Source organism: Bos indicus x Bos taurus, chromosome 19 (genome assembly GCF_003369695.1).
Source record: "Bos indicus x Bos taurus breed Angus x Brahman F1 hybrid chromosome 19, Bos_hybrid_MaternalHap_v2.0, whole genome shotgun sequence".
NCBI lineage: Eukaryota > Metazoa > Chordata > Mammalia > Artiodactyla > Bovidae > Bos > Bos indicus x Bos taurus.
Window position 1 is genome coordinate 20,253,362 of NC_040094.1, and position 18,862 is coordinate 20,272,223.

Consider the following 18,862-nt stretch of genomic DNA (forward strand, 5'->3'; position numbering starts at 1 on the left):
CTTAGTTTTCCAACCAAAGATCAAACTCCGGGCTCAGCAGTGTAAGCAGAGTCCTAACCACTGGACTTCCAGGCAATTCCCAGTAATAACTTATTTTCATGTCAGTCACTCCACAAGCCACTTGAGGCCAGGGATATGTGCCATTGTTTTATGTGTCTGCTTCAGGCTGTGTATGACATGTGGCTCAGAGTACTCAGAGCTGGATGGGTTTCCCCTCTCCTTGATGAGAGGAAAGAGCACAAATTTTGGAGTCAGTTAGGCCTTGATTCAAACATTTGCTGTCTATAATGGTTTTATTATTTGTTTGTTTGTTTGGCTGCTCCGCATCTCAGTGTGGCACCTGGGGTCTTTCCTTGTGGTGTGTGGACTCTCTAGTTGTGGCATGCAGGCTTCGTTGGGGCATGTGGGATCTTAGTTCCCCAGCCAGGGATCGAACCCACGTCCCCCTGCATTGCAAGGAGGATTCTTAACTGCTGGAACACCAGGGAAGTCCCTGTGTTCGTTTTCTTTGCTGTGTAATAAATTACCACGAACTTAGCTGCTTACACCATCCCGCATGTGTTAGCTCACAGTCCTGCAGAAGGAAGACTTTATGGAAGAGTCCCCGAGGACTCAGCCAGCTTCCCTGCTTAGCATCTTGCCCGGGTGAAGTCAGGGTGTCATCCAGGTGGGCCTCTTACCCAGAAGCTTTGAGAAGAAATCACATCCAAGTATTTTTAGGTCATTCGTTGGCAGAATCCACTTCTTTGTAGCCTCACACCTAAGGTTCCCTTCTTGCTGGACAGCGGGGGGCCACTCTGTCCCCCGAGGCCATCTTGTTCCCTCTATGTGGCCCCCTCGATCTTCAGAGTTTGAATGAGTCTTTTATATGCTTCAAGCATCTCGCTTCTCTTCACTACCTTGAAACCTTGGAATAGTCCAACTGAGAATCAGATAAGGCCCTGTAGTAAAGACCTACACAGATCTTTGTTGCTGATGATGTTCGGTCACTCAGTCCTGCCTGACTCTTCGCGACCCTATGGACGGTAGCCCACCAGGCTCTTTGGTCCATGGAATTTCCCAGGCAAGAATACAGGAGTGGGTTGCATTTCCTTCTCCAAACACAGATCCTGGTGAGGGTTAATTCTTTGTAATCCTTTTCTTGGAAGCTAATTTTATTTGAATCCTATCTGGTCTGATTCAGATATAGCAAAATTATAAAGAACCGTGTTTATCTGAAGTACTTGTCATTCTCCAAAGTTGTCATGATTCATCATTTTCCCGTCCAGAGGAATAAATAAAGAGACCAGAGGGGCAACATGCTCTCATCAGAACGTTTCTGGTTTTTTCCTTCTCTTCTCCCCAGCCCCCATCCCCAAGTTCTGGCGTCTCGGCTTCAGCTGCTGTCTCTGGGATGCTGGAGGTGGGGGCCGGGGTTGGCTGCTGGTGTCCTCAGACAAGTGGTGGCTGCGGGTCGGAGGCCGGCCCCAGCAGCTGGCCCCTGCCACTCAGCGGGAGGCTGGGCCTGGCTGCGAGGAGGATGACTGCTCACCCAGTTCTCTGCCTGTCTTGTGCCTCCCTAGGAGATCCTCCGCGAGCTCACGCTAGATGCCCTGCTGGACATGAACGAGGCCAAGGTGAAGGAGACGCTCCGGCGCTGCGGGGCCAGCGCCGAGGAGTGTGGCCGCCTGCAGTACGCCCTCACCTGCCTGCGGAAGGTGACAGGCCTGGGTAGGTTGGGCCAGTCCCGTCGGCCGCCTTGCCCTCCCCCTCTGCCTGGACGATGCATTTCTCTCCCAGGCCTGGCCTGGTTCCCGGGGCACCAGGGCTTTTGCTGGGGTGGATGAGGGGCTGGGTGGGGCCAGTGTGACCAGGGTCTCTGGGCCGGCTTGGAATGGCTGGAGTCCACGCTCAGAAAGTACGTGATGGACCCCACTCGAAACAGAGGCTCTCCCTGAGACAGAAGGCTCCCAGCTCCCACTGGTCTGGCCAGTGTAAAGCTTTAGCCATTGTTACCAACCCCAGGCTGGTCTGCTGGGCGGGGCTGCATGACTTCCCCTCTGTGGAACACCTCTGTAGGTAGGGCTCTGTGACCCTTCCCTAGCTTCCTTCTCACCAGCCCCCTCCCTGCCCAGTCCTCTCCCCACCCTCCCCCTGCCTCTCCATCCCCATCTGGGCTGCGTGCTCAGAAGGCATGCGCTGGTGTGGGCTCAGCCTGAGCCAAGCATGCGGAGAGAAACTGTACACGTTTCAGCTGTGAGTATGGACATGGTTGCCCCAGGCGAAGTGTGTAATCCTGGCATGATGAATAGTGTTCCTCAGGAACTTATTTGCAGGCTTTCTCAATCTTTCCCTGGAAATAGCTTCAAATGCCCAGACTTAGTGCTCCCATGACCACACAGATAAGCCTTTAAAATGAACCTAATGAATGGAATTAGCTCCATTTTTTAATTAGCTGAGCTTCTTGTCTTATCTCCAGCTGCCTGAAGCTTAAGAAAGGCTCTGAGGTTTATATTCAGCTTGATATTTTTTTTTTCCCCCAGAGAAGATGGTGCTTAATTTCTTCCCTGGCCCCATTGTATCAAGTCTTCCTCTGAACACAGAGTCCAGAGTTTTACTTGATTTGGAAAACCTCAACACATCAGGCCTCTGGCAAGTGCCAGGAAGTAAACAGGACAGGGACATAGTTAGCATTCTTATCTCTGCATTTTACGGAGAAGGAGACTGAGCCCAGAGAGGGGAAGGGGCTTACCCAAGGACACACAGCAGTGGGTGGCAGAACTGTGACTCGAGCCTCAGCCCTTGCTGCCCAAGCACATTTCACTGTCTTTTTCTTTATATTAAGAGAAAAGATATTTCTGATGTGCTAAGTAAACCCCTGGAGGTAAATTAGCGGCATGACTAATTTAGCCATGTCAGTCTCCTTCAGACAACCATCAAACAAAAGTACTTGCCTCCCAAGCTGAGAATCTGGGGGACCTTGTCAGTCCGCCCTCTTTATGCCTGTGTTGTAAGGAGTTGAGGAGGCTCTGGCCACTGGGTGGTGGTGACCTCTGTGTGTTAAGGCTGCTATCTGTCCATCCTGAATGCCAGGATCAGAAGATCACTAATATATGAAGCGCTTGCTATATGTTCCCTTTGTAGCTGAAGCACAGAGGCTCTGGATGAGTTGTCTGGGATCCCACACCCGAGCTGGACTTTGCTCTCAGGTTTCTTCCTTAGAAGATGCTTTCCCCATAGTGCCCCAGAGCAGGCCTTGGGCGGAGGGTCCTTCCCAGGTGCTTTCTCATTCCATCTTAGTTTGTGGTGCCCTACATCTCCAAGAGGGACCTGCCACACCCAAGTCCAGGGTGCAGGCAGGTGGATGGGCCTGCCCAGCAGTGGCCACACTTCAAGTGAACCTGCTGGGTGGTACCTGTGATCGCCCTGTCCCTCAGGTCCTGCATTCAGTCTTCATGGCTCCTGGCAGGCTAGTTACTGAACCTCAGTGTGCCTTAGTTTCCTTATGTGTAAAATGGACATACTAACAAGACTTCCTCTCATGGAATTGTTGGAGGATTACATGAGTTAAATTCATCTACTTAGTCTAGAGCCTGGCACATATTAGTATCTATTTTTCAGTATTAGGCCTTTGGGGTGATGGCAAATGTTCACATCTCTGGTCTTAAGGAAGGTGATAAAGGATGTTTCTTTATGCCTGTGGCTAGTGAACAGGGTAGGCTCATGCGTGCTGAACCTCCCCATCCTTCATCCATAGCAGACATCACTGGTCAGTCCCTGAGCTCTTCCTGCTTAGTGACTCCAGAGTCATTGTCAAGCAGCCACTGCCAATTGACTAGTGTCCACGTGCAAAACCAGAGCCATATCCCTGAGCTGGCTAAAGCAATGGTGATTAAATAGACAATTTGAAGAATTGGGGGCTTGTTCCTTTGGTGGCAGACTTGCACATAGATCCATGGAACTCATTCTTTTATCCCCTCAACAAGAGCAGTATTTAAGTTCAAGTGTAGGTCTTGGCCATGGCTTCCCAGGTGGCTCAGTGGTAAAGAATCTGCCTGCCTAAGCAAGAGAGCTGAGTTCAAGCCCTGGGTCAGGAAGTTCTCCTGGAGGAGGAAATGGCAATCCACTCCATTATTCTTGCCTGGAAAATCCCATAGACAGAGGAGCCTGGCGGGCTACAGTCCATAGGGTTGCAAAGAGTCGGGCGCAACTGAACACGCATGCATGTGTAGGTCTTGGCCACAGTTCTAAAGGAGCAAGCATAAGGAATACACAGACTAACTCATCCAAGTTGATTCATGAATAGGAAGTCACCATGCAGTGAGGTAGAAGGAAGGGCATTTGAGGAGAGGATGGAATAGACAAACTCTAAGAATCGAGAAGGTTAATATCACTCCACCATCCCTCATAGATGGCTCTGTGGGCTGGGCTTTATCATCTTTGATGATAGAGAGCTCATTCCCTCCCAAGGCTATGTCGTTACAGGTTATTCAGAATTGGTAGCTTTGAGGGAGGAGGTCCGGGGCTGTGGTTGAGATCAAGGGCTCAGTTCCCATCCCACTGCTTACTTTGCTGTGTGAACTTGACAGTATACATAGGCTCTCTGAATCTCATCAACCTCGCCATGCTGGGTGGATTGAGGGACGCAAAGTAGAAGAATTACAGGGTGGAAGTTCATTTTGTCTTGAGTCAAAGTCTCCCCTCCTGTGCTTTCCACTCATTGATAAATACAAGGAGGGAGGTGTCCTCTTCCCATGACAGGGTCTCTGTAGACTGGCGTCCTTTCTCCGTGCCTCCACCCCTTCAGTATCTCCCCGTCTCCTGTAAGGTCAAGCCTCAAGCCCTTGGCAAGACATCTAAGGCCCCTCTGGAGCTGGTCCCCAGTGGACTGACCCTCCAGCTTCATCTCTCACCTCTCCCTGGCTTGTCCTGACTTCTCAAGGCATGTGGGACTCTGTGTAGCTGTCGCAAGATGCCCTGTGCTCCCCACACGTGCTGTTCCCTCTCCCTGGTACACCTTCTCCAGTTCTCCTTTAGCTGGCCAAGCCCAGGTGCCACCTCCTCTAGAAAGCCCCCTGACCCTCAAGCTATTTAGGGGCCTCCTCCTCTGCATCCCCTCAGTCTCCATTCGTCTCTTTGTCAGCACACAGCACACCAAACTGAGTGTCCCTCACTCTCACTGGACTCGTTGTGCACCGCAGACATGCCTTTTTATGCCCTAACATCCGCATACCAGTGAGTGCTCGCATGAATGGACAGACATGTCATTGATTTGGAGCCCTCAGAGCCCCAAAGCCTTGGGAGCCTCAGACAGAGGGTCACCGTGGGAGCAGCCCAAAGTCACTCAGAGGCTTCTCTCAAAAGGAAGTGGCTGCTGGGTCTCTCTTCTAGCAAATTCCCAGGGCAGTTTGCTTTCAAAAGGTCCGTGCAGCCCCTTTTCCTGACGATTGAATTTTCTCAGAAGAGAGTTATCCCTTTACAGCCTAACTCTTTGAAAAAAAAAATATGCATCTTTACTTTTTATTTGTTTACTTTTGGCCACGCCGAGTGGCATATGGGATCTTAGTTCCCGGACCAGGGATCAAAGCCATACCCCCTGCAGTAGAAGCACGGAGTTCTAACCTCTGGACCACCAGGGAGGTCCCTACACAGCCTAACTCATAGAGATCACTCACCACTTCCCTCTTGGAGATCACTCACTTTGAGGGTGGGTTTCCACACAGCTGCCAGCGGGAGCCCTGCCCTGTCCCTCTCTGGGTCTCATTTTCTTCTCTATATGTCGAGGATAGTAGTATCTGCACTGGTGTCCTGACAGTCAGCCAGATAGCGTGCGTGCTCGAGTGGCCTTTATAAAATAGGTGACGGCTGGCAGCTGGAGCCTCCGCTGAGGGACTGTGCTTCTTGGGTGGGCCCTGGCCCCTCACCTGTGACTCCCTTGACTCTTGGGCCCACAGGCGGGGAGCACAAAGAGGACTCAGGCTGGAGTTCATCTGATGCCCGGCGGGAAAGTGGCTCCGGGCCTCCCGCAGACACCCTCTCGCCAGCCAGCCTGCCCTGGCCTCCGGGGAGCTCCCAGCTGGGCAGACTGGGCAGCAGTGCCCAGGGCCCACGCTCCGTCTCCGTGTCTGCTCTGCCCGCCTCGGACTCCCCAAACCCCGGCCCTGGTGAGGGCCTGTCGGACCCCTTTATCTCCCTGCACGCCAGTGGCCGGTTGACCCCCCGCGCCCTGCCCAGCTTCATCACCCCGCCGACCACGCCCCAGCTCCGACGGCACACCAAGCTGAAGCCGCCCAGGACGCCGCCCCCGCCCAGCCGCAAGGTCTTCCAACTGCTGCCCAGCTTCCCCACGCTCACCCGCAGCAAGTCCCATGAGTCTCAGCTGGGGAACCGCATTGACGAGGTCTCCCCGATGAGGTAAGTGTCCTTGCCAGGCAGGTGCCGAATTTGCTACCTACTGGGAGTTCTGACTACAGTTTTCTCGCTGTAAAGGTAATATAGGCTCGATTTCTAAAGGACAAAATTGGCCAACATAGAAACCACAGTGTAAAAAGTGAAAGATGCCCCCATCTCTCAGTCCACTACCCAGACTACCTGAACTGTTCGGGCTGAATTCTATTAGATTTCTTTTTTTCGTACACACACACGGACACGTCAGAATAGACTGGGTTATGATGCAATAACAAATACCCCCCAGGCCTCTGGGTCTTCAAATAACCAGAGATTTATTTCTTGCTCATGCTACCTGTCCATCACAGGTCAGCCTCATTCCAGATTCAAGGCCAGAACATTGTCTAGAACATCCCACTGTGACAGAGGCAAAAAAAAAAAAACTTGACATGTTACAACTGAGCAATTAAATGCTCTTTCCCAAAAGTTCTACACACCATTTATGGCCCTACCCAAACAAAAGAACCAAAAAATGTCATCCTCCTATATGCCCAGAAGGGGGAACTAGGATATCTTGCTGAAACTGCTAATAATTATCAAATACTATGTACTCTATGCTATAACCTATTTTTTCAACTTACTTTTATTTCTGAGAACTAAATATCAGTTCATCTTGAACTACCTTACTCTCGCATTTATTTATAAAAAAATTATCTATGTGTGTTATTTTATGGCCACAACATGTGGGATCTTAGTTCCCTGAGCAGGGATTGGACCCTTACCCCTTGCATTGAAAGTGCAGAGTGTTAACCACTGGGCCACTAGGGAAGTCCCTTGATCTATGTATTTTAAATAGTTAGTGACAGTCACGTGGTCCAGGATTGCTCACATAGAACTTTGTAGAGGTTAAAGTTGTCCCCTACCATTTTTCCTTTTCCTTTCAGGAACCAACCAGGTTATCAGTTTTGTATATATCTATAATTATTCAAGCTATTTCATCTTTTAAACTTTTTAAAGCCTCTTTCCAGTGTATAGTTTAATTTGTCCCCTCTTGATGGATATTTAGGTCTTTGTCCTACTCTATTATAAAATTCACCCTCGTCTATATACCCTTGTGGAAGGGAAGGGATAGGATAGTTTTCCTTGGGTGCCTCTTACCTTCTTGTGCTTCTGAGGGTTGGGAACCCAGCCTCTCCCCTGACATGGTCGTTTTGGGTCTCAAGTGGGCTTGTTCCCCCACCCCAGGGCAGACTCTCTTGGGTCCCTTGTGGGATAGACCTTGGACAACTTTGATGATTCTGAGTGTATGTCACCCAAGGAAAGAAATCTAGCTGTGACCTACCTACCACTCCCGATCAGACTGTCCTGCTGGGGCCTGGGGCTTCCCTCCTCCCTGACCCCCAAAAGGGGATGAGCCTTCCATCCCCCACCCCCACCCCCGGATCTTCTTCTCTCTGAAGCACAGTGATAACAGCCATGTGGACACATGGACATGGGTCATTCAGAGGGCGTCTCAGTGGGCAAAGCCCAGTGCCTCTCTTCCTCATTTTTTTTTTTTTCCTGAAAAGAGTCAGGGGGGCTCTGGGTGGAGAACAGAGACTCAGGCAGATGACACCACTTCCTTGGATCCCGCTGCTGGTGAGCTGGGCCTTGCGCCCTGGGATTCTGAGTCAGAATCCCACAAAGACCAAAGCTGACACCGACATGAGTACTCGGGCCACCCTGCCGCCCTCGATGAGCCCTGAGGCTGGACTGAGCGCCCTGAGCTCCCAGCTGTCTTCGTCCCTGGGACAGCGGCACCCCCAGGAGATGTTGCTCAGGCCCTGCTTGGGGGCTGCCCCTCTGCTCTTACAACTGTCCTCCTTGCCTTCTGCCCCAGCCACTTCTTCTCTGGCTCCCTGAGCCGCCCTCCTGCTTGGTCCGAGCACCCCTCCTCCCAGGGATTTTGGCAGGGCTCCTCCACCTACTGGCATATGATCTTGGGAGACTGTGAGCCTGTTTCCTCAGCTGTGAAAAAGAATGAACTCTAATTACAATGCAGGTAGCTGGCAAGGGCTAGGAAATCTAATGTATTAAAGCACAGTGTATGGCTCCATTGTCCAGTGAGGAGTTGGGAGGGGGCCACCTCTAGCCCTTGTCGTTGAGGAAAGTCTCCAGTCACTCAGCCAGCCCGGCCCCACGCAGGGGCTCAAAGTCCTCATCCAAGCACTGTATCCGCTCCTGCCCAAGGACTGATGTTCCTGGGGACACCAGGCCAGCACGGTGACATAATCCCGCTTTCTCTCTTTTTTGTCTCCTCCAGGTTTGGTAAGAGTGATTCATTTTCATCCCCTCTGCCACCCGGGAGTCCTGTTTCTGTCGCTGTCCCCATCGGGGGTGGATTTCTTCGACCCTCTCTTAGTCCTCTGGCCTTTCTGTGGTCCAGAAGCAGAGATGCTGGGCTCCGCCTCAGGAAGTAGCTCTTAGGACAGGGAACCTTCAGATGATAAGGTGGTTCAGCCCAGCCCACAGCTGCCCTGAGAAGCAGGCACTGTGAGAATGTCACCGTCTGTGGGCAGCTCTGTGGTGGGCCCCACTTGCACCTTGCCACCCCCGCAGGTGACCTCTGGCAGGAGTTGTTTACCTGCTGGGCTGCCGTGGTGATGCCGTGCTCCTGGGAGAGAGGTTCCTTATGTCCAGTGTAGATGGACGGTAGCCATCTGCAAAGTCCAGCTGACGTCTTGGGACCCTCCACCCTGTTCAGGAGAGGGACATCCCTGGAGGCAGGAATGTGGTCCACTCTGAATGAGGCCTGAGAGATCAGCGGGTGTGGATGTCCCCTTGGAGGGGGATGGTAAGGATGCCCAGGCAAGCTCAGAGTCCCTTTTCCACCACTGGGTTGAGAGTTGATTCTCGTACGTGGCTGTGCTGCAGGGCCTCTCTCTCCAGAGTCAAAGCAGAGGGAAACAGCCTCTGGGGTCTGCTTTAATAATTGTATCTGTGGAGATGCAGAGGCATCTGGTTTTTGCCTGAGCAAAGTAGCAGCTTGTTTTTGTACTATCCTATACTGGCTAGAATGAAGAGGCTGTCAGCAGGGTCTGAGAGATGTGGAATGGGGTAACAGTGACTTTGCCAAAATGGATCTGAATGCAGGACCACCAGGGAGGTATAGGACAAGGAAGGAGGGAGACTGCCCTTCCCTGTCCCCAGGGCACAGGTGGAAAACTCCCAAGACCCCTCACAGAGCCTTGGAGGAGAATCCAGCATCTGCATCCCTAGGACATCCATCTTCCTGGTTGCTATAGTGATGCAGGGACCACAACAGTGAGGCTGCTTCCCCAGTTTGCCGGGAAGGTGGGATGAGGCCTTCAGGACCAGTGTTTTACCTCCATCAGGGATAGCATCATCTCATATCCTTCCTATCCCAGGCCTGTGGCAGACATTAGTAATCAGTTGTAGGGTGTCTTCAGGATCAGAGACAGCTTCATCTCACCTCTGTCCTATCCCAGACCTATGGCAGACATTACTAATCAATTGTAGGTTGTCTTCAGGATCAGGGACCACCTCATCTCACCTCTGTCCTAGCCTAGGCCTGTGGCGGACATTACTAATCAACCACAGATTGTCTTCAGAGATAGATGGTTAAAATTTCATTTTCCCACTGTCTGTTTCTCCTAGTCGGGTAGCCTAAGCCCTTTTAGATCCATATGCTTTCATGGCCTTGGCTACTGACTGGGGTGGGGTGCCCCACCCGGGCCCACCCCACCCCCAGACAAAGGAGTTGGGAGGAGTCAGCCCCATGGCAGATGCGCTGGAGAGATTGTGAGTTCAGTCATCAGCAGGTGGCGGAGGTCCCCATCAAACTCCCCTTGTTGTAGGAGGAAAGTCAATACCTCCATCATGCCCTTCTCTTGTGGTTGGGTATCTGGTACACAGCTTTAAGTGAACCACCACTTATTGAGCACCAGCTGTGTGCCAGGCCAGCATGGGGTGGAGATGGCCACAGATCTCTGGAGTACTGTGTTCCCGACCTTTCTGAGTCACAGATCTCTTTGATAATTGGATAAAAATCTAGACCTTCTTGCTAAGGAAAATCATCAACCATCTCCAGCCTTTTTGGCACAAGGACTGGTTTCCTGGAAGACAGTTTTCCCATGGACGGTGGTGGCATGGGGGTGGGCAGGGGAATGGTTCAGGCAGTGATAATGCAAACAATGGGGAGTGGCAGATGAAGCTTTGCTGTCTCATCTGTCACTCGCCTTCTGCTGTGTGGCCCGGCTCCTAACAGGCCACAGACCAGTACCAGTCCACAGCCCAGGGATTGGGAACCCCTGCCCTACATCATCTGCTTACCAGTCCAGAGGAGTCCCAGACCCCCTGCAGCACATCCATGGGCTCCTTTGAGAAACCCTGCTCTAGGAGGAGATAGGCAGTATTGAGTATGGGCAGAAGGTGGGGTGGGGAGGAATGGGGGTCTCTCTGGTGAAGGAGGGGAGAGGGAGTTAGACATATGGGCTGCCAGTGGATGACAGATTGCTTCCAGCTGCTCCTCTACTGCCCAACCTATTATACCACCAACCCCAGGGATGCCCATTCATATAAGGAAGCCAGGGCTGGAGAGAGAGGCCAGGGTGCCCTCTTGGAAAGCATGCAAAGCTCAAGGCCTGAGACTTCCCCTGAGGCTCAGACTGAGTGCCTGGCTGGGTCTGGGTCACATGGGAACAGGTGAAGCTTCACCTCATCTTCTCTCTACCTGCTGGGATCCGGCAGTGGTGGCTCTCAGAGCAAAATACCCAAAGTGCTTCTGCCTGGAGAGCTGGGTGTGCTGCATGGCCACCAGCCTCACCTCCTCCGCCAAGGGTCAGGCACCTTCTACCAGCGTAACAAGAATTGGTGACCTGTGGCTGCCTCCACGAGGATGTGCAGGAGGTGGGGGGAGTTGAGCTGCTGTCCTCACCTTGGCTTTGCCTTCTGCCTCACAAGCCTGTCTTCCCCCAAAGCTAGAAATCTCCCAGGGGCTATTTCTGAACTGTCTGCAGAGGCTAGGTGGTAGCATCTGTTGGGGGATGGGGGTAACTGCACTGGCCCCGCTTTGGTCTCGCCTGGCCATCCCTGTGTTGATTAGAGGCAGGCTCAGGAAAATGGCCCTCTGCCATGTAGTTGGTTTTGCCCCGCCCACCCCCCAACCATGTGGTTGGTCTCCACCCCACCCCCCAGCCTGTGATCTCTGAGACAGCAGGTCCCAGGTACACTCCGTCCAGGTAGGAAGGACCCCTCAGCCTGCCGACCTGGCCTCTCTCCCTGCAGATCTCCCTCACGGATCCCCGCAGATGGTACGAAGGGACATCGGGCTCTCTGTAACACACAGGTAGGCCTGGCTGGGCTGGGGTGGGGAGGAGGCACAGAGCTGGGCTGGGACCTGTGTAGGCTGAGCCCCGCTGGGGGGTCACTCTGCATCGCTGGAGCTCTGTCCTGACCCTGTCTCTCAGGGCTCTTTGTGTGTCTGTCAGTCCATTCTGTGGTCTGTCTGTCCATTCCTCTGTGGACATGGCACCCGCCTGGAGCCCTTGCCTGTCACCAGCAGCCCTTTTGGACTTGCTGGCCCTCCCCTGCCCCTCCTCAAGTCTCCTCCCTCTGCTGAGGGAAAACACAGGTCCCAGGAGAAACGGAGCTGAGAGCATCGCCCTGGGTCCGGCATGACATCACTTCCATGGACATAACTGGCCACACATCAGAGCCCCCTGGAGCTTGATGAAATACCAGGTTCCATCTGTAAGGTGCTTGGCTTGCCAGTCAGGATTCTAGCAACTTCCGGAGACTGATGCTTATGCAGCTGTGTGGCTGGTGAGGGCCCATGACATGGGCCACGCAGAGGCCTCAGCCTCAATGCTCATGAGGCTGGTGTGTGCTGCCAACAGCAGGTCTGAGCAGCATCTTGTCTCCCCACTGACGGCCAGCAGTACAGTCCTTTGGGATCCCCGCCCTCTGGCCACCCCATTAAACAAGTTGTGAACATGGCTGGGCATGCTCATCAAGAGCCTTGCAACTTGCCAGGGCCTTTGGTTTCCCTGGAGTGTGTGCTGAACTCTGGCCTGTGCGGAAGGCCAGCCCCGAATCCTCGCCCCATGAGACAGGCTTGGCTCTGAGGGGTTGAGTAGTTTGCCTGAGGTCTCACGGCCACTGAGACATTCTTAAAACCATTGGCTGGCGCCCAGGCACTTCTGTCCCAAGCCTTGGCAGGGCCCAGATGCCCGTCCCCAAGATGCTCGGGGAGGAGAGTCCCTGGCACCAGGAGAAGCCATTTGAGTGAGGGTCTTGAGGGCCTCCCTCAAGCACACCCAGTGCCATCTTCCCTGCCAGTAACCCCTCCCAGCCTCAGTTTCCCTCTCTGTGATTGGAACTTGCTGCCAGTCCTGTCGGGAGGATAAAAGGGGGTGACATGCGTGTGAGCCTCATGCATCCAGTGCTGGGAAGCACTTGGTGTTTAACCCCTGGCTCTGGCCTGAGACAGGCTGACTTAGGTAAGTAAGGGACACCAGGATCAGCAGGTTGCTCTGTTTCCTTTTTGTCTTGGCTGCACCTGGTCTCATGGAGTATTTGAGGCCATGCCGGCTAGACCCTGGGCAGCAGCATCCATCCTGTCTGGCATCTCCAAGTGGCCCTGCCCACCCAGGCTCTGGTCTTGGGTATGGGACATCATGGTCACACTCTCTTGGATTTTTAAATTCATGATCCAAGCCTCTCTCAGCAAGAAGTTCTGAAGCATTTTGGTCTAATCATAGGGGAAAAAATATTTTATGATGCTTACTCCACACCCCCAAACCTCCCTAGCGCCTGCCCCTTCTCTGGCCGAGCCCCCAACTCTCATTTCAACCTGTTTTCGGGATTTTCTAGTGGAGGCCATCTCGAGTACCACTGAGCTGCTCGCCTAACCCCCTTGTTGACAGGAGATTAAAGGCCAGAGAGACTGTGTGGATCCCAGAGAGGCCGAATCAGAGCTCCTTAAAAGGCATTCCAGGGACTCCCTGGTGGCCCAGTGGCAAGAATCTACCTTGCAATGCAGCGGACATGGGTTCAATCCCTGGCTGGGGAACTGAGACCCCACATTCCGTGGGGCAACTAAGCCTGAAACTGCTAAAGCCACTCGAGAGAGTCTGTGCTGCAACGAAAGATCCGAACGATGCAACGAGGACCCGACACGGCCAGATAAATACATGAATTAATATAAAAAAAAAGTCATTCCAAGGGGTGGGCTGCCTTTCTCCTAGGCCTGGAGGCTCCCATCTTGGCTCGTAGAAGCAGCGACGTTCACGCCCACAGTCCAGGCCCTGCACATTACACGGCACACGTGATTCTCCTCAAGCCCTGTGAGGGGAGAGTGTCGGCCTCATTTGCAAAGACTTGGACCCATCCCACAGCCAGCAGTTGTCAGGATTCAAACCCGGTGTGGTCTGACCCCAAAGCCCAGGCTCTTTCCCTCATTTTCCATCCCTGTGCTCTCTCTTACAGAGCCGTGCTCTGAGTTCAGAGACCTGGGCTCTGCCCCCGCTGCACAGCAGCCCAACCGTGTGGCCTTGGGAAAGTCACCTAAGCTTTCTGAGCTGGTTTGCTTGCCTGTGTGCTAAGAATCCCTGACCTGCCAAACTTCCTGGGGTGGTCACTCCCAGCAGTGAGCTAATGTTTGTGCATACGTTACAAACTGTTCCCCAAGTCCTGTTGCTATTTGTTCTGTCGTTACTATGATATCCTATGCTTTTAAAAATCTAGTCCTCCAAAACTGTGAGTTCTTTCTGCTCTGAGGCTCCCCATCCTGTGCACAGACCTTGGACTTTTTCTCTGGGAGGCCACCACCCACTCCATCCCCACCCTTCTTTTCAGTATATCTTTTGTGGATTGTTAAAACATTGAGTTTGGATTGAAATGCATTTATAATGCAAACCTCCAGAGGATGTGTATTTATGAGAAAAGTCCCCTCCCGCTGCTGTCATCACCCCCCCAACCTCCACCACGGGCAATCTTGGCCGTCTTCTATGTGTCCCCTGGAGATATTTTTGTACAATCAAATACATATGTAAATTCTTCCACCTCCCTTTTTATTTTCACAAAAATATTGCATATATTATACACACTGTTCTATACTTTGCTTTTTTCTTTTAAAATTGAGGCGTAATTTATATGGAGCTAAGTACACAAATGCTTAACATATGTGTACACCCACGTAACCACCCATACAAAGATTCAGAACGTCCCCACCCCAGAAGTTCTCCTTGGCTCTTCTTAGTCCATAGTGCTACCTTCCAGAGATGCTATTCCCTTCTGTCATCATAGATTAGATTTCCCTGTACTTGAACTTCAAATAAATGGAGTCATGTAGCGTTGTACCTTCCTTTTTTCACTGACAGTGTAATTTAGTGATCATGCCCCGTTTGCATAAAAAGAGCTTCCTTACTTTATTTTCCGACTGTTTGGTGCTCAGTTGTGTGCATGGACCATACTTTATACAGTCAGTCACCTGTACACCTATACAAACAACATAGCTTGTTTCTAGTCTCTTCTGCCACAAACATGCTGCAGTGAGTACCCTGTCAGTGCATCATTTGACACCCGCGGGAGTGTCTGTTGGATGGATTCCTGGGACTGGAAGTGCTCCATGGGTGCACTTGTAATTTTGATTGCTTTTGCCAATTTGTCTGCCAGAGAGCTGGCATCAGTGACCAGATCAGCTTTGGCAATGAAGACTTTGTGGCCGAGAAATCTGAAGGCCTGAGGAAAGCAGGGGTCCTGGATGTCCCTGCCCTCCACTTGAGAGGGCGCCCGGGTGTCTGGGGTGGAACCAGTTTTTCTGGTTTCCCTGTGGCTTGGTGGGGATGCGTCTCCATCCTGGCCCCTCTGAGCATTTTCACATGTCCACCCTACAGGTTCTCCACCAAGTCCTGGCTGTCGCAGCTCTGCCACGTGTGCCAGAAGAGCATGATGTTTGGAGTGAAGTGCAAGCATTGCAGGTAATAAGCGGGGTGGGGCAGAGGTGGGAGAGGGCACCAGCTCCATACTTTCAGTTCAGTAAGTCTTGCCACTTGGTTCTTGGCCTCAGGTCAAATCACAGTTCAAAGGAACTTGTTTGAGAGTTCCAAAATCTGTGTGTAATCTCAGCACATCAGGGAGTGATCAGCCCTCTCTAGGAAGAATAAGGAAGCATCAGGCAAAGCATTGTTAGAAGAAGGGACTGTTTGAGGTGGGCTTTGAAAGATGAATAGAAGTTTACCAGGTGGACTAAGGAGGTAACACAATTCCGGGTCAAGAAAGCACCTTGTATAAAGGCAGAGAGGAATGGCAGGACTTTTTGGGAAACTGTAAGGAGTTTCTGAAGTTTAAGGTTAGCACATAAGGAATCGGGAAATGGGGCCAGGGAATAGTAAATACGGAGAAGTGGCTTGTGGTGTTTAGAGAAGAAAATGAAGGAAGAATGTAGATTCTATATAAATTCAATCCTTTTCCTACTGTTGAGGTTTCTGGTGAGACAGAAGGGCAAGGATAGTGAAGAGTAGGGTGAGCAGAGTCTGTTCCCTGCTATCGAGCTACTCCCACTTAACAGGATGGACCTGAAGCCTGTTGCCAGTCCACTTTGTCTTTGCATTGCTGTGTGACCCGAAGCAAGGTGCTTGCCCTTTCTGGGCCTCATTTTTGGCTTCCAGGTCTCTCTGTGCAATCAGGATTACTCTCAAAATCAGAGCTAGAGTGTGTAGTAAAAGCATTTGGGCTCCCGCCAGACTGTAGGTGATAGGTCTCATGTGCGTCTATTGGATAAATTGTGGTTAGGAGAGAACCACAGGAAAACGCGAAGGAGATGTCAGACCTTTCTCACCAGTCTAGGTGTTTGGTGGCTCCTGGCCATTTGGCTTTAAATCAGGGGCCTCCAACTCCTATTAAAGTAATGCCTTTCATGCAGAGAGCACAGGATAACCTCTGAACCCCAAGCTCTGCTGTAGTTGCAGTGTGAAGTTGGAGGACCCCAACTGTCAGCCCATTTGATCTATGAGAACCCTGAGGAGGGTTCAGCAGGCGGAACCAAACCAAGAATCCCAATCCAGCTCTTTCCATTGCCTTGGCTCTGATCCTCAGACAACGTGGCCTATGCAGGAAGGTAGCAGGAGAGGCCTCCCTGGGATCCTTGGAAATGGAAATATTTTCCTTCTAATTCATCTCTTTCAAGTTCAGATTTGTCTCAAGCTTTCTGAACGTGGGTAGAGGGTCTCCTTTTCTTTAGAAAAGATGACCTGCTGCTGCTGCTAAGTTGCTTCAGTCGTGTCCGATTCTGTGTGACCCCATAGACGGCAGCCCACCAGGCTCCCCTGTCCCTGGGATTCTCCAGGCAAGAACACTGGAGTGGGTTGCCATTTCCTTCTCCAATGCATGAAAGTGAAAAGTGAAAGTGAAGTTGCTCAGTCATGTCCGACTCTTAGCGACCCCATGGACTGCAGCCCACCAGGCTCCTCCGTCCATGGGATTCTCCAGGCAAGCGTACTGGAGTGGGGTGCCCTACAGGACGTTAAAATAGGTGAAATTAGACTTGTTTGCACCTAGATGGGTGGCATGGGGTGGGATGTAGGAGAGAGATACAAGAGGAAGGGGAACATTGGTTGATTCAGGTTGATTCATGTTCATGTATGGCAGAAACCAATGCAACATTGTAAAGCAATGATCCTCCAATTAAAAATAAATTAAAAAAAAAAAAACCTGCTTTGCTGTGAAGATGAGGCAGATGACAGCGGGGACATGGCCGTGCTCAATGGATACCAGCTGCTAGTACTATTAACACGAGATGCTCTCCACTCTAAAGCTAATGTTTGTTGAGACATTAGTGGGAATTGAGGCAGTCAGGGTTGAGTGTTGTACAGAACTGCCAGGCAGTGCTTCCGAGCCCGTGTGTGTGTCCTGGGGCCCATGTGTCCCCTCCGTGCACTGACCCTGCCTTCTCCACCAGGTTGAAGTGTCATAACAAGTGTACAAAAGAAGCCCCTGCCTGTAGAATATCCTTCCTCCCACGTGAGTGTCCTGCCCTTCTCCCCTCTATCTTTGGGATTTGGGGTGCATCTTTCTTGATCCTGTTCACTGCTGATGGTTACAACCCTCCCCTCAACCCCCGCCGCTATCTTTTTAAACAGTACCCAAGCTTCGGAGGACAGAATCCGTGCCCTCGGACATCAACAATCCGGTGGACAGAGCCGCTGAACCCCATTTCGGAACGCTCCCCAAAGCACTGACAAAGAAGGTACCATGTCAGGAGAACCCTCGTCCAGGGTCCCTTTCTGTGACACATGCCCAGGGTGGCCGTCCAGAAGGAAGTGTGATGCTGCAACCCGGTTGCATGGCCGGAGGGCAGCCTGTGGGGATCCCATGTTTAGCCACTGCGTAGGTTTCACATTTGTGTGCAAATCATAGTTATGTGGCAGTACTCACCCCCCGCGGTTTTTAATTAATTGTTTTTTGGCTGCAGCGGGTCTGCATTGCAATGCGAAGACTATCTCAAGTTGCCGCGAGCCCGGGCCACTCTGAGGTTGTAGAGCGTGCTCAGGCTTCTCGTTGTGGGGCTTCTCTTGTTTCGGAGCAGGGGCTCTAGCACTCGCGGGCTTCAGTTGTCGTAGCGCCCTCCCGTATTTTGAGCCACTGTTTCCTGAGTACTTCAGCGTCAGGAATGGAACTTTCTCCATTGATAACTCATCTGATCCCCACAGTGGAAATAAAAGTCACATGCTGATGGCACCGCCCCTTTTTTTTTTTTGGCTACACTGTGACTTGTGGGATCTCCGTTCCCCAACCGGGGATCGAACCTGTGCCCTCGACAGTGAAAGTACAGAGTCCTAACCACTGGACCACCAGGGATTTTGTATCACTTCCATTTTAGAGATGAAGAAACTGCCTGCGAGGTTCCCTGTGGGTGAGAGGCAGGCCCGGAGCGCGTGGGTGCTGTGGAGGGCAGGGCTGTGGGGTCATGCTCCAGCCGGGCCCCTGATGCCTGCCTTGGCAGCGAGGAAATGTGTCTATTGAACGCTGAGCGAATGAGCGACCCCGTGAGGCAGCAGCTGATGCCCCGCTTATGTAGACAACATACTGTGTGGCTGAGAAGCGTGGGCCAATTCATCCAGGGTCACACAGGCGCTGACTCTGGGCTGGGGTTCAGCCTGCCTCAAACAAACCCCCTGCCCTTGCTGGCCTGGCCTGATCGGGATGGGGGATCTGGGACGTGGTGTGTGAGGGGGCAGAGTTGGGGCGCAGGGGTGCAGCCCCCTCCCCCTTTAGCTTGGCAGCAGACGGTGTTGGCTGTCACTGGACAGTGAGACCCACTGCGTGGCTTTGATGGTTTCCAGAATCCCCCCTGCATCCCAGAGCTTTGAGGGCCTGCCAGAGAAACCGGTTCAGCTTAGCTTTTAACCCAGGTTAGCCCCAACTTTTTTTGAACAGAACTGCCTGCCCCACCGGCTGAGGAACTGGCATTTGGTCTAGGAGACACTGGTCAGGC

At 52.2% G+C, this 18,862-nt stretch overlaps 1 protein-coding gene and 1 non-coding gene across 9 annotated transcripts in view; both read left to right on the forward strand.

Annotated features, from left to right (window-relative positions):
• KSR1 (kinase suppressor of ras 1) overlaps nt 1–18,862 on the forward strand; it is a 161,099-nt gene that overhangs the window by 114,805 nt on the left and 27,432 nt on the right. For all 8 annotated transcript variants that reach the window (XM_027516554.1, XM_027516559.1, XM_027516557.1 and 5 more), the window contains 7 exons: nt 1,563–1,710; nt 5,934–6,393; nt 8,669–8,673; nt 11,653–11,713; nt 15,264–15,347; nt 17,327–17,388; nt 17,508–17,614. In XM_027516554.1, coding sequence (XP_027372355.1) covers nt 1,602–1,710; nt 5,934–6,393; nt 8,669–8,673; nt 11,653–11,713; nt 15,264–15,347; nt 17,327–17,388; nt 17,508–17,614 — 888 coding nt within the window. In that variant the 5' untranslated portion in view covers nt 1,563–1,601. The remainder of the gene's footprint in view (nt 1–1,562; nt 1,711–5,933; nt 6,394–8,668; nt 8,674–11,652; nt 11,714–15,263; nt 15,348–17,326; nt 17,389–17,507; nt 17,615–18,862) is intronic.
• LOC113878660 lies at nt 2,791–2,914 on the forward strand. Its single transcript, XR_003507081.1, has one exon. It is a non-coding gene; the product is annotated as a small nucleolar RNA SNORA19 (small nucleolar RNA).